Source organism: Rhinolophus sinicus, chromosome 3 (assembly GCF_057876585.1).
Source record: "Rhinolophus sinicus isolate RSI-liver-muscle chromosome 3, RSI-T2T, whole genome shotgun sequence".
NCBI lineage: Eukaryota > Metazoa > Chordata > Mammalia > Chiroptera > Rhinolophidae > Rhinolophus > Rhinolophus sinicus.
The window spans coordinates 170,627,796-170,642,259 of record NC_142503.1 but is presented as its reverse complement, the minus strand read 5'-3'; the positions used below and the strand labels follow the sequence as shown (position 1 = coordinate 170,642,259).

The following is a 14,464-nucleotide window of genomic DNA, read 5'->3' as shown; positions in this document are numbered from 1 at the left end:
TAGAAAACTTAAGTCTGACATGTGAGTGCCAATCAATACTCCCCAGAACATACTGTATTGGTCTTTACTCTCAAATTCTGAAAGAGATAAGCAACTGCTGCATGTGGGGAAAGGACGGGATGGGTCCTCACACCTAGCAGAAAAGCCTGAAGATGACATTATAAAGACAAATGCCCATTGACATAGACATGCATGAGCACGTTGGCAGAAAATCGTAAAGATGGTGCCCAAAACAGTGATGAGGATTTTCAGCATTTTCACTCTTTCCCGAAGAGGATTTTTTTTCTCTTAAACAATGGTTATATTGATAATCAGAAAAAATTTTAAATGTACATACACACATGAATTTAGATATAAAATTCCAAAAAGAAGCCACCACACCTTAAATTAATACATAAAATACTCAAATCATCTGAGTCCTGTTCAGGCCTGAACAGTAATTAGGAAGCGTTAAGAATAGCGATTGTTAGGCTATCTAAGTTATGTGGGGAAATGTCTTCCTCCAAGGTGGCTTCTACGGCGCGAGTTTGTTCTAGATGACAGTCTTGAGCTGGGCAGACTGTGTTTCTCTCTGAACTACAGGCAAATGCTCATTGGCCTGACCACTTTCAGTTTTGTTTTCATTGCTTAGAGTCACCCTCTGGCACCGCAGACATCAAAAGTGACAATACAGGCTACAGCTACTGCTCTTTTAGTTAGCAGCTACTGACAATTTCTCCAAAAAGAACACGTTTCTGCAATATTCAAGGTGCTGGGTAAAGGGCTTAACATTCCTATTAAAAGGGAATTTCTACAAATGCCAAGGACGGATGAGCACCATGACAAAGCTCCCTCCTGCTCTCCGGAGTGGCTGAGGGGCGCTGGTTTGCAGGTGCTTGTCTGACCTGCCTTATGCGATGATATGGCCACACACTGAGAGATGAGAGAAGCAGGGTTCACATCTTTAATAACTTGCCCAAAGTCAGCAGAGGTCAAAACAGGATTCGGCTTTAATGTTACATACTCTTGACTCTATAACGCCACCTCCCAAACACTTTCTTACTACACTGAAAGACTAATATAGCTCCAAAAGGAGATCTATTGGTTTCTTTTTCATCGTCTATTGGCTTAGTTTAATACTTCAGTCCTGTACTGCAGGTGAAGTACAACCTGCAGATACAGAATACAGGTGGATCTAAGGGGGAAAGCTGGGCACAGGATCAGTGTTAACCCGGGGACAAAGTTTGTCCAAACTGCAATTATGTCCTTAAGCATTCCTCTACCTCCCTATTAGCAATTTTCCTATCATATGCATAAAACCCATAAGATAAGAAGGCATTTGATAATTCATCTTGAAGTATAAATAAGCAACCTCACCTTTCACATCTACAGGGTTCATTTGCATTTTAAGGGGGGAGAAAACAACGAATTCCCTGAATTTCAGGCATAAGCTCTAGGCCTCTCAGGAAGACCCAGGAGGTGCAGAGCCCGTGTCCCTACCTCACAGGGCTGTTGGGAAGATCAAGTTAAACTGTGAAAGGTGCCCAATAAATGTCAGTTGTGATTATATATAAGCACAGCCTATCCACTAGGCCCACCCCAGCTTCAGTCAAGGTCATACTGTCACTGGAAACAGAATTGTTATTCAGCACAAGTAGTCATGGCATCATCCTTAAATTGACACTAAGATGGTCTGCAGTAAGAGAATTAATCGTAACAGGCCTGACTCCAACTTTCTCCTCAGCAATGAACTCTGCTCATTTGGCGTCTGCTTAATGGCTTCAGCAATCAATTTAAGACGAAGAGCACAGAAGAACCAGCACCCCCCTCTGCCTGCAGCACGCACTTACCGTTCCTACCAAGGGGTACAGGAAGCCAGCCCCCACGCTGGCGCGGATGTCACGGATGGGCAGGACAAAGCCTGTTGGCACACCTTTCTGCTCTGGGTTATGAGACAAGGACAGGTGTGTCTTGGCCATGCAGATGGGCAGATTCCCAAAGCCCTGGGGAAAGACAGGAACAGGAGCAGGACGAATGAAAAGCTGACGCCACAACAAAGAACATCTGGGCATTGTGATGATGTGGATCCTTCAATTTATTTGAAACATCCATGCTCACTTTATAACCACCTGCACCGCACTGCCCTCCAGCTTAGTTATTATAGACCAAAAAAAGGGAAAGAATCTGTTGGGTGAGGGAGGTAAGTAATCACGACTGTATACCTCATGTGAGTATTTTATTTGCATCTATATAACCAATTAAGAATGACAGTTTGGAGCAGACAAAGGACACAAATGAAGACGGGCTCTCAGTATTTTAGTAAGACATTCCATATTTCCTCAGGGTTTTTCCACACACTCATATACCACCTATGGGTAGATAAAGAACTTGGGGCTGAACCACCCAATACAATACCAGTATTTCAGAGGAGAAAAGCTGCCGCCCAGAGAAGTGAAGCCGTGGGTGACGGCAGGGCTGGGAGACTCTGGGATTCTGACTCCAAGGCCTGCTTTCTAAACAGTTGAAAGAACAAACCAACCAAATATCTACCTGCTTTGTGTAGACTTCCACTTTGTGCTGAGCTTCAGGGAGCAATTCAATATCATCTGCCCCATAGATCTTCTGCGCAATGATCCTGATTTTATCCTCAATTGGGAGCTGATAGACAGGAAAGAGACAGGGAGACCATGACTGGACACACCTGAGGATGTTTACCCAGGACAGAGTCCCCAAAAGGGCCAGAAGATGTTTCCATAGACGTCACAGACATGCAAATAGTTTGAGGTTTACTGGGATAGAAACATTTTCTTTTAATAACAAACCCCAGATTTTATAAGTGGGAAATGTCCCAGGGAAATAAAGTTACTATGTATGTGTGTATATTTAGGATCTGACGAGGTACATCACAAACAATACTGCTGACTATCCAAGGAACAATTATTTCTTCATAAATAATAAAAGGAATGTTCTAGGACTGGAGAGCAAGCTCCTGACAAAGCAAACATGGGAGACTGTTTATGAAACAAGACCACCAATATCCATCCACACAACTCCTGGTTTGTATGAGAGGCAGATGCTATTTTTAACACAACATATTGATTGCTACTTGCTGTGACTTAGAAAGTTTTTAAAAACCTGGTGATTTATATGATTGCCACACATTGGGAGTGGTGTGAAAGGATATGCCTTCCATGGCACCTGAAGCAAACAGTGCAGTGGATGGGCCAGTGGTCTATCCAGTGAGGGCCTCACAGGGCTGCTTCCTCCAGGGCAAGATTTCAGAGAAGTGGGGCCTGCTCCCTAAGTGCTGCTGAGCCTACTCCAGGGCACTAGGATTCAGAGCAAACAGCACAGGGAACAACTGCCTAAAGGAAGTGGGAAGGAAAAGGATTCCCAGGTAACATGGATGAGCAAATTACTGAAATTAGGCAACAGATCTGCTCTATACTCTCTAGCAACTAAGCCTAAAAGAACACACTGGGTGAGTTTTGTGTTTTGAAAGGAATAATACTCTACCTATAAAAATAAAAGTTCCCTTTTGAACTAAACAGTGATCATTTATGAAAGGGCTCTGCATAATGGATATAAATAAAGTGACTATTCAATTACAGCTTATGAGAGACAACAGAGCTTACTTTTATACGCATCTTATAAGTGGGCTCTGTAAATGCCAAGCCACAGTCAAAACTTCTGAAGCAAAAGCACTTTGCTGAGGGGCGATTTAAGACCAGCTGATGCCAAATAAGACAAACAGTGGCAACCTCCTGTTAGAGCAAAGTTCCAGGTAGAAATGGGTTAAAAGTCCTCATTACCCCACTTCTTCCCGGTCTCCTGCTCGCTTTCAAGGACCTGGGTTCCTAACAGTAGGCACTGTGGTGGGGGGCTTAGAGAAGGTGCTTATCCATGCTTTGTATTTGTTTGCCAATTTGTGTTTATGGCATTTCCTAAAAAGATGATTCGTTGAACAGATTTTCAAAACAGTCCATAACACTAAAGCTCAACAGGGAAATGTCCATGTTGATAGGAGTGTGTTAATTAACTGTCAATGTATTATATCTGCAAGGGGCTGAGAGACACAGAAGAATGTTAATCCAAGAGTAGCAGGGTTTCTTAGTTTCTTCCTTCTACCTTTTTAATGGCTATTTTTGAAAGTCTATGACTATCTTTTCAAAACCAAGCCAAGAACCAGCCTAGAGAATACAAGCAGAATTAGCCACCACGACATTCCATGTCCCTAATGCCATTTCCAGTTGTGGGCATCCTATTTAACGTCCAATCCCATCCTGAAGTACGTGAACAGAGAAAGGAAAACAAAATACAACCCTGGACTATGAACAACCTTTCTCTGAACTAACTTTACTGTACAAAGTAAGCAGTGCTTCTGCCTGGGTCAGACGCTGTACAGTTTACTCCCTGGTGGGAAGAAGGCGGCAGCCAGCCGGGGAGCTTTGGTTTTGCATCTGAGGGCTTCTATGAAGTCAAGGCAGCCCTGTACCACAAAGTCAGCTTTGGAGCACGCTGCTTTCCCCTATTACTGGGAAGTGGTCAGAAAACTTTTCTGAGCTGGATGCAGCCCCTTAACCATTAGCCATAGTATGGTTGGTGCGTTGGTTTAAAGCTGTAGTGAATTACACTTTCAGTTCTATATATAACCCTTTCTCCCGCCAGCAAAGAGATTATACTGTGAGCCTTTCCAAAAGAAAGGATGTGAACCAGCCTCCTGGGCCATTCTTGCCTGTACCCCCTCCTGTTAAGTAGGCAGTAACATGTGTTAGTAAGAAAGCTGTCTGGAGTCGAGGGTCCAGGCTGTGGTCATAATTCACCTACCTAGGAATCAAACCCACAGGGTTGAAGCTACTAAACACGGGCTCTAAACAGAGGCAGCCTCACAGAAACCTCATTGTGCTATCTGGTTTTCTGCATAGAGCAAGCAACCCACCTTGAGGTCATAGAGGAGCTGGAAGCTGCTAGGTGCCTGAGCTGCTCTCTGGACGGCCTGAGCTAGGGCTAAGGCACCCTTGCCTCCTTCTGCCCAGTGAGCGCACTTCACGGCGTCCAAAGCCCCATGTTCTTTGGCAAGTCGGCTGATGAGCTGTAGCTCGGCCTCCGTATCCGTCCTGTAAAGGCAGTTCTTCATGTTAAAGCATTGATCATGGCTGGAGAGGACAGAATCTGTCTTGCTTTTGCCATTAAAACCCACGTAAATCACCTGCTAATAAATGGGACGCTAATCAAGTAACTCTCCTTGGATTTGAATACCGGCTCCACAACTTACTAGTTAGGTGACCTTTGGCCAGTTACTTAAGCTTTATGTGCCTTGATTTCCATTTGGGTAAAAATGGGAATAACCCCATTGGGTAAAAATGGGAATAATCGTAGCACTTATTTTATTGGGATGTTATGAGGCTTAGATGGTAAATAAAGGCAAAGTACTTAGAACATTGCAGGCACATCATAGAAATCCACACTCACTTTTTAAAAATTTTGCTTCTCATTCTGCTGTGGTTAGGCCATTATAACGAGACCAACCAGCTTCAGAATACCTAAAAGATCCACACAAGTTCTCCCTGGCAGGAACACTTCCAGCTTAGTACGTTCGACTCTTTGTCAAGACGAAAGCCTACCAGAACCAGTGAAATAACAGAACTCTGTAGGGCTATGACCTTTTACCTGCAGACCTTTGTGTTACCCACTCCACCTGGTGGAGAACAAGGGGACTCACAGGAGCCAAATCTGACCCAGGACCCTCAGTGGGTGAGGTGATGAGTTCACTGTGACACACACGGTGCCTGTCACATTGCAGGCTCTCAGTAATGGCTCCTAAAGCAGACTTAATAAGCCACAGCAGTAACTGAATCAAAATAGAGCTAAAACCTCTGGGAGATGTTTTCTGACCATTTTCCACAGTCCCCCTTGACTATGACACTTTGTACTTACTTGAATGCATTCACGGCCACTACTACTGGAACTCCAAACATTCTGGCATTTTCAATTTGTTTCTTCAAGTTACTGAAGCCTCTTTCAACCAGTTCCAGGTTCTACAAAAACAACAGTGAAAGTATTGGTCTCTCTGTGAGGTCAGAGAGAGTAGAGGTAAAAAGTCGCAGGTTGCTCTTAAAAGGAACCTGTGGGGGCCGGCTCGGTGGCTCAGTCGGTTAGAGCTCCATGCTCCTAACTCCGAAGGCTGCCAGTTCGATTCCCACATGGGCCAGTGGGCTCTCAACCACAAGGTTGCCGGTTCAACTCCTCGAGTCCCGCAAGGGATGGTGGGCTCCGCCCCCTGCAACTAAGATTGAACACGGCACCCTGCGCTGAGCTGCCTCCCAAATGGCTCAGTTGGTTGGAGCGCATCCTCTCAACCAGAAGGTTGCTGGTTCGACTCCCACAAGGGATGGTGGGCTGTGCCCCCTGCAACTAGAAAATGGCAACTGGACCTGGAACTGAGCTGTGCCCTCCACAACTAAGACTGAAAGGACAACTTGAAGCTGAATGGCACCCTCCACAACTAAGATTGAAAGGACAATAACTTTACTTGGAAAAAAGTCCTGGAAGTACACACTGTTCCCCAATAAAGTCCTGTTCCCCTTCCCCAATAATAATAATAAAAAAAGGAACCTGTCTCCTTGAGCCAGCAGCCACTGACTGTCAGGACAAGCTGACAGAGCAGATGCACTGACGCATTTCTCACACTGCAGTGAGTGTGCACTGTGGAGCTCTAACACTGTGCCAGCCTTTATGTAACATTGGAGTGGAGCTCTGCTTGTGTCCTGGCTGTCCTGAAAACATGAGAGCTGGGACATTTGCTGTCATCGCACCATGTCTCAACAGCATATTTGCTGTTTAAAGGGACTCAGATACCCTTAACTAAGTTATATTTGTAAACCCTGTGTTTATTAGATTTGTACATACTCATATAGTACAGTGGTACAACTAACTTTACTCAGCGCTGCCCAGACCTTCCCATCTGAAGACAGAGTCTAGCACAGTGCCTGGCATTCATTATCCAGCTACCATAGAACTGTCAGAAAACACGAAGTAATCAGTGATTCTTTCTTTCTTTCTTTTCTAAATTAAAGTTATTGGGGTGACAATGGTTAGGAGTTACACAGGTTTCAGGTGTACAAGTCCATAATACATCATCTATGTATTACATTGTGTGTTCACCACCCAGAGTCAGTTCTCTCAGTGATGCTTTCAAAGGTTTTAGTGAACTCAACCATGAATCTTCACAGGGGACAACAGAAAACAAGATAAGTGCAATCTTTAAAAACCAAATACCATGAAATTTAAGGGAAAGCAATTAAGAAAATGTACTTTTAAGTATGTTTACTGAAACACTACTGGCAGCATTGAAAAACTGTAAATAACACAAACCTTCAATAGGAGATTGGGCCAGTGATTTATGATATATAAATACTCAATATGTATCATGGAGATGTGATGGAAAGTGAGATAATCTGTATTACATGAAACTTGTCAAAGATGTACAAAGTTGCAAAACTATGGAGAGCTTAATTAATTCCATTTTTGGACAAATACAAGAACACATGTGTACGTTCATGAAATTTTTTTAAATATTGAGAAATATGCATCAAACTGTTAAGAAGACTCAAATTATAATTATATTCATATATTGTTTAATTTTTAAACCAAGGGTACGTTATTATTATAAGCTTAAAAATACATTAAATGTTTTACAAATAAAAATATAATAGTCTTATATAAAAATATATGACTGGATCATGAGCAAAACCAGCAATAAAAGCTCTTGGTTTGTGGATTCCATGAGACAGCAGAAAAAGGGGTAAGTTAAAGGTAGAAAATCTGAGGTCATTACAGACATGATTTATGCTTTTTTCCTTTAATAACTGAAAACAGAGATTAGGATTTATTTGATATTCTAAAGAGCACTGCTTTTTCTTTACCTCTAGTCACATGAAGACCAATTAATTTGTAAGACTGATTGAGAACAGTTTTAAATAAGTAGAATTTCTTAGCTGAAGACACCAGCTGGGCCAGTTAGGGGCCGTCATATTAATTAGACACAGGAAAGGCTGTGGGGTGGCAGGAGGGCCAGAACTGTGAATTCCCCTCCTACGCGTGAATCAGACAAATGACCATAAAAGGCAAATCAGAACTCAGAAGACAGGCAGGCTCAAGGCACCCACAATTCTTTCCTAACTGCTTCTGAAATACTTCATTTGGGGCCTGAACAGTGACCCTGTATTGCTTGACAATTTAAAAGCTTCCCAAAAGGCAGAAAAATGGAACTAGTGATAGCAGCTGACCTTACCCTCTCACAGGAGGGCCTATCTCTCATATAACCACCCCAAACTGACTCTAGAGACGATTCTTTGATGGTAAATAATAAACATATGAAAAGGTTCAAGCTCACAATTCTTTGAACTCCTGCTTGATGCTATAAACCAAATCAGCGTATGGAAACTTTGCCTAGAAAAATAACCAGGATGCTGACTATATCTTGGCCCTTTAATATGGATTTAAATCTGCAGAAGAAAAGACATTTCAAAAAAGGTCCCTATATTGCTTCTGACTTGAATGGCATTTGGGAATCAACCAGCCAATAGAGGGAAGACAAAGAAACTTCCATTAGTCTAGTGCAGGATTTCTCAACCTCAGAACTACTGACATTTTGGGCCAAATAATTCCTTGTAGTTGGGGGTGGCCTGTGCACTGTAGGATGTTCAGAAGCATCCTAGCCCCCACCCACTAGAGGCCAGTTATAACAATAAAAAATGTCTCTAGACATTGTTAAATGACCCCTGGGGGCAAAATCGCTCCCAGTTGAGAACCATTAATCTAGGGCAGTGGTTTTACTGACATCCTATGTGGGCAATTCTGTTGTATGAGGCACTTCTTCTCTATTTAATTCAATTCTTCAGCACACTGCAGACCTTTTGGCATCTCCTGCTCCCAGAACCAACCCTGGGTCAGAGTGATATCCCGACTTGTTTCCAAATGAGCCGGGTTGAGAAACTCTGATTCAGGGTGTGGTGCTTTCTAGGTCAAGTAATTAGAAATGATTGAAGTTACCTCCTCTATGTAAGCCTTGGGAAGAGGCAGTCCAGCAGTAACCTGGAAGGAAAGGAAGCAAAGTCAGAGGCATTTTCTATTTACAATTAGATGTTAGCTTAAACGGTGCTTGCCATGAGCTGAAGGCCAGAAGCTGCACGCTTGGGGGATATGCAGCAGTATAAGGTCGTTTCCTGCCCCAAGGATTTAGGGCGCATGACCAGTCCTACAGCACAGAACAAAAATGATAGCTTTGAGTAGAGTGTTGACCTTTGTGGCCTGAACTAAGGAGGTGAGAAAGGACGGATCTATGAAGGTGGGGGGAAGGGATACGTTCTAGAAAGGGGCAATAACCTGTGAGTGATGCACACGGTAGTGGGGGTGGAAGCAAAGGTGAGCATAGGGAAAAAGGCGGCTGTCAGCCTTGCCCATGGAGTCTGTGACAAGCCCTGCGACGAGAGTATGAGCTGGTCTGGAGCCGACCCACGGCTTTGTGGAGCTGAACTGGGGAGCGTGAGCAACACAAACAGGATGGAAGTGGCACACAGGGATACTCTTCCTCTGTCACAGCCTATTTAAAGGTGTCAAGATACTTAAGCAGTAGGTTCACTGTAATGGAGGTACCTGGTGGCTTGGCCATGCTGCATCCACAGGGATGAGCACGGGGTGAAGGTGCTGATTCCAGGGACCCCACTGTGGGCAATGGACAGTGATTAAGAAGAAACAAATTGACAGTGACCATGAGATCAGGTGGAAAGGAGGTGCAATGGTGTGAGGGTGAGTGTGTGTGTGTGTGTGGGGTGCAAGCGAGAGAAGTGTTGGTTATGATCAGGAAGAAAAAGGGAATGCATCTTGCACGGCTGGCAGAAAGGGACGTGCTGGGCTAGGAGTGCTTGTGGTACCTTGGGGAGAAGAATGCAGAGGTGTGCTGTACTGTGTTATGGCAGTGGTTCTCACAGTGAGGCCTAGGGACCTGATCTTTTCACGGGGTCCACAAGGTCAAGACTATTTCCTTAATAATTCTAAGATATTATGGCTCTTTTCACTCTCATTCTCTTTGAGTGTACAAAGGACTTTTCCAAAGATTATGTGACATGGGCTGTCACAACAGATCAAATGCAGAAGATCAGACTCCAGAGGTCTTCAATTAAGACAGATACTGAAGTGATCTGAAAAATATACAATGCCTAAAATTTGTTCTGGAAAATACAGTTAACTTTTCATTTAAAAAAATGTTATCTGTGTTCATATGTAACTCAGTTTTAATTCCTAATATAGTTAAGTATCAATAGATATAACTCACCTAAATAAAAATTCCTTCCGGCTCTCAATAATTTTTAAGAGTGTAAAGAAGTTCTGAGACCAAAATGCTTGAGAATTGACATATTAGGAAAAACCCTGATCAATACACTAAGAAACATTGATTTTTGTTCTGTAGGTGAAGAAGGTCTTATTTCTTAAGTTACAAGACCCTCTCATGGAGGATAGGAATTTAATACTTCAATTTCTGAAAACTAGCACCATGTTTTCACATGCAGGTGCTGAAGAAAAGGTGTTAATAGGATAAGAAATGAAATTTCTAACCAGTAGTGATTCAGGAAAACACAAAGTTCAGGTTGGAACTGAACATAAACCAGTCCTAACCTCTGTCTCTCTCTATTACCCAGAGGCAGTCCTGAGAGTATCCACCATTCTCCGCCTCCCTCCCACTCCAGGCTGTCAGTGGTCCCATCCAGCATGCACTGCTCAAGGAGGGGCTGACCTCTGACTCAGTTACGTGGTTTGTTTGGCTGGCTGCCAGTGTCACTATTTCAAGGGGAAATGGGACTGAGATTTTAAAAGAACAGTCTGAAAATAAAGGAGTTTTTTGTGGATATAGCAAGCACATGTCCTTGGAGGAGTTTACATGTCCTTGGAGAAGAAAACCCAGAGATTTTCCTCAGACAGGTAGACTATGAAGCTAATTTCAGCCCTCTTAAAATACTGAGAGCTGGTCGTGTCTCTGAGTGATAAGGCAGCCAGTCTAAGAGCTGTCTGAAAATCCTTTGCTTCTGACACACTATTAATCATGAAGATAAGAACAGCTTCATGATGAAACAGGCAGAAGACATCCAGCTTCCCCTTAGCTTTCACAACACTGCTGACAATCAGAGCATTCTAACGATTGATCCTCACCGTGGGGCCGCCTCCGTGCATTTTCAGAGCTCTGACAGTGGCAACAAGCACCACCACGTGAGGGCGGAGACCAGAATACCGGCATTTGATGTTAAAAAACTTTTCCATTCCAATGTCTGCTCCGAATCCTGCTTCAGTCACTGGAAGTAAGAACAAGAGCAACTGTAAGAACGCCATCCCAACATCCTTGATGATAAAACAAAACAAAACAACACCATCTATGTACTGATCTTACAAAAATACTCACCTACAAACCCTTCAGGGCCAACAAGCTTGAGTGCAATCCGGTCCGCAATGATAGAGGAATTCCCATGTGCGATGTTGGCAAACGGTCCAGCGTGAACGAATACTGGAGTGCCCTGTGGAAATCAAGATGGCCTGAGCGAAGCTGCCCAAACTGCTTCAAAATAGAATCGCATAGTCAAGGGAGTGAACATCAGGTGGACTCCAAAAGAAAAAGACTTCCCAAAAGTTAAGTACGAAGCTGTCTCTTTTATATGTCAGTAATGTCCCAATCACAACTGTGAGAAAGAGTGTGAAGATAAGATGAGCAGGTAGAGAAGGTCTGTGACTCAAGAAAAGTGTGAACACAGAAAACCAATTCAGGAAGGCAGGGTTCACTCTGCTCACCTCTAATGTCTGCATGAGATTGGGCTTGATTGCATCCTTCATAAGCACTGTCAACGCACCACTCACTCCCTACAAAACAAAGGCATGAAGCGTCGATTCCTACCGGCAAACCAACTTTTTAAAACCAAAATTCAACATTCTTAGGTCTTCCTTTTTTTAGCCATCTTGGACAAATTAGTACTTTCACCAAAACTAGACCACCCATTTGTTTATTTTTTTCTGGATATACTGTGAAGTAACTAGTTATTTTAAGCAGCCAGATGAGACAGAATGAAAATGAAATTCACGTGTAATTTTTGGAAAAACATGCAATTCTAGAAATAAGCATCTTAATTGAGCTGTTGCTGATGAACGAGGGGAATCCATTTTAAATTGGTTTATAGCATGGAAATGCTAGTTCCTCGAGTAATGAATTATTTGTAACTTTGGTGTCTGGACAGAAATGACTATAAACAAAAATTCAATGAGTTTCCCAAAGCTGAAACTGCAAGTATACCCAGAAGTTCAATACCAACTCTTAAATATCAGGTCCCTCTCTTCTAAGCCATCTAACCGTAGCTGAACAAATTGGTAACAAAGCAAGATAAAATTAGGAATCCCATTTATTTTCAGTTTTAATGAGTTTTTAAGTTCCTGCTTTGGGTGTAAAATTTTAAAACGATTTTCTTCCTTACACATATTAACTGTGAAAACAGGGTATTAACATTTCCCCCTTTTCTGAATTCATCTGGCATATCGCTTAATCACAGGCCAATCATTCTGGTGTATATCAACACAAACAGGCTTTTAAAAAATTAATCTGTAAGGTTATCTCATTGCAAACCTCATATTATCATGCAGACAGTTCAGAAATAACCTCGAAGTGGAGAACAAGCCTAGTAGGACCATCAGATAACTGGATAATGCATTATTCCCAATGTGGTTATCAGCGTGGATATGGTGTCCAACAACTTCATGACAAGAGGCCTCTGCGCAGGGAGGCCTCCTGGGGAGAAGCCAGGGTGTGACTCCAAGCCCAGCTACCAAGGGCCTCACTTGGACTCTTGAAGTCGTCGGCAAATTGAGGTCGTACATCCACTTTTGAGAATACTCACAGGTTGAAGATGTTGCTCAAGTCACCTGAAACCTGTGGTCTATTACTGGAGCATACTACCTATTATTATACTATGAAATACTTTTCATAAATTTCATAATTATCTGTAGGCAGCAAAAGCTTATTGAATTTATTGGTTAACTGCAGCATAACTTTTGTTATCGGTAACTGCCGAGAGAAGCTAGGACAATGGACACAGGTGCATCACTAAGCCTGGAGCGCCAGGGTACCCACCAGATCTTCAGCACTGATGGGCTCCCCTTTCTTGCTGGACGCCACCACCATTTTGCTCAGTCTCTCTCTCATGTCTTCTAGGGAACTGGTGAGAGCCAGGACCGCCATGATTTCACTGGCCACAGAGATATCAAACTGGGCCTGTTGGAAGGAAAAAGACACAATAGGGAAAACTGCGTTAAACCAGAAGACTGAATTGCAAAAGCAATCCTCGTTTGTATTTGCAGCTTAAACAATTAGCTTAAATGGACAGAATAACAGAATAGTACACAAAGAACTTAATGAAAATAATCCTCCAATAGCAAAAATTTATAATGAACTATTCCAAGACCTCGAGTAGTCAATTTTTTAAAATAAATGTTCTAGTAAGACCAATAATCCCTGGGAAGGCAGGTTGTAATCCTGAAGTTATGGTTTCCCTAACATACAGTGGGAACAACACAGAAGCTCTTACACCGAAGAAACAGACTGTAAAATAGCCTCAAAGAGAAGCAATTTTAATCAATTTGTGTGCAAGGATATTCACTTGGGGCTCTCCACCTCCGGGAAAAAATGCTGGAGGGAGAAACACATAGGTGACACATGGGATTTACTGCAAAAGCTGTCAGGAGTGCTTAATGCCACACCTACTCACTTCCATTTTAATAGGGAGAAGGCAGAATAACACCTGGCAGTATCTATCGGATGGGAGGGGACGGAGGAGGACGGAAGGAGCAAGGATCTGGTTAATCTGAACTAATTTACTTAGAAAGGAATACATAGTTACCGTCCGTGTGTACCCTTTCTCTGTTGGAGACTGTCCAATTGTGATCTGCCTCAGGAATCTATCATTGGTATCCAACACTACAGAAAGGGAAGATACAGAGCAATGTTTAGTAAAAGGACCATAAAGTTAAAGGAACCAGCCAAATTTTAAAGTAGTTAAGTCTAACTTAATGTCTATTAATATTTGATTTCAAAACTGATGGCAAAGCTAGAATATGGGTTCAAGTTAAGAAATGATGTTCATATATTATAAACGTGTAGGAATTATATTTTAAAAAAGCAATGTGGAGTGATTTGGTTTTATTCTGTCTAGGGAATTCAAACAATTAACTAGATATCTTGGATCTATTTTAAAGTACATTTGAAATCACAAGAAAAACAGAGAGGGCCACAGTTTTTCAAAAGGCTGCGGTTTGTGTTGTTATTCTGTGGGGTGATTCACTGACCCTACACCACCATGAGAAACACAAGAGCCATAAATGCAGGGCCAGGCAAATGCCTTTTGAAGCATGCTGGGTAATAGACCTGCTCTTTCCTTTAGCACACTTAGAAGAA

The 14,464-nt window shown here is 42.6% G+C and overlaps 1 protein-coding gene across 2 annotated transcripts in view; it reads right to left on the bottom strand.

The window, feature by feature from the left end:
- The window catches only part of MTHFD1 (methylenetetrahydrofolate dehydrogenase, cyclohydrolase and formyltetrahydrofolate synthetase 1), a 52,907-nt gene that overhangs the window by 2,717 nt on the left and 35,726 nt on the right, over nt 1-14,464 (bottom strand). For both annotated transcript variants that reach the window (XM_019733300.3, XM_074327367.2), the window contains 10 exons: nt 13,911-13,987; nt 13,145-13,285; nt 11,818-11,886; nt 11,435-11,546; nt 11,188-11,327; nt 9,034-9,075; nt 5,917-6,017; nt 4,919-5,096; nt 2,530-2,637; nt 1,830-1,982 (listed from right to left, as the gene is read on the bottom strand). In XM_019733300.3, the coding sequence (XP_019588859.3) occupies nt 1,830-1,982; nt 2,530-2,637; nt 4,919-5,096; nt 5,917-6,017; nt 9,034-9,075; nt 11,188-11,327; nt 11,435-11,546; nt 11,818-11,886; nt 13,145-13,285; nt 13,911-13,987 (1,121 nt within the window). The remainder of the gene's footprint in view (nt 1-1,829; nt 1,983-2,529; nt 2,638-4,918; nt 5,097-5,916; nt 6,018-9,033; nt 9,076-11,187; nt 11,328-11,434; nt 11,547-11,817; nt 11,887-13,144; nt 13,286-13,910; nt 13,988-14,464) is intronic.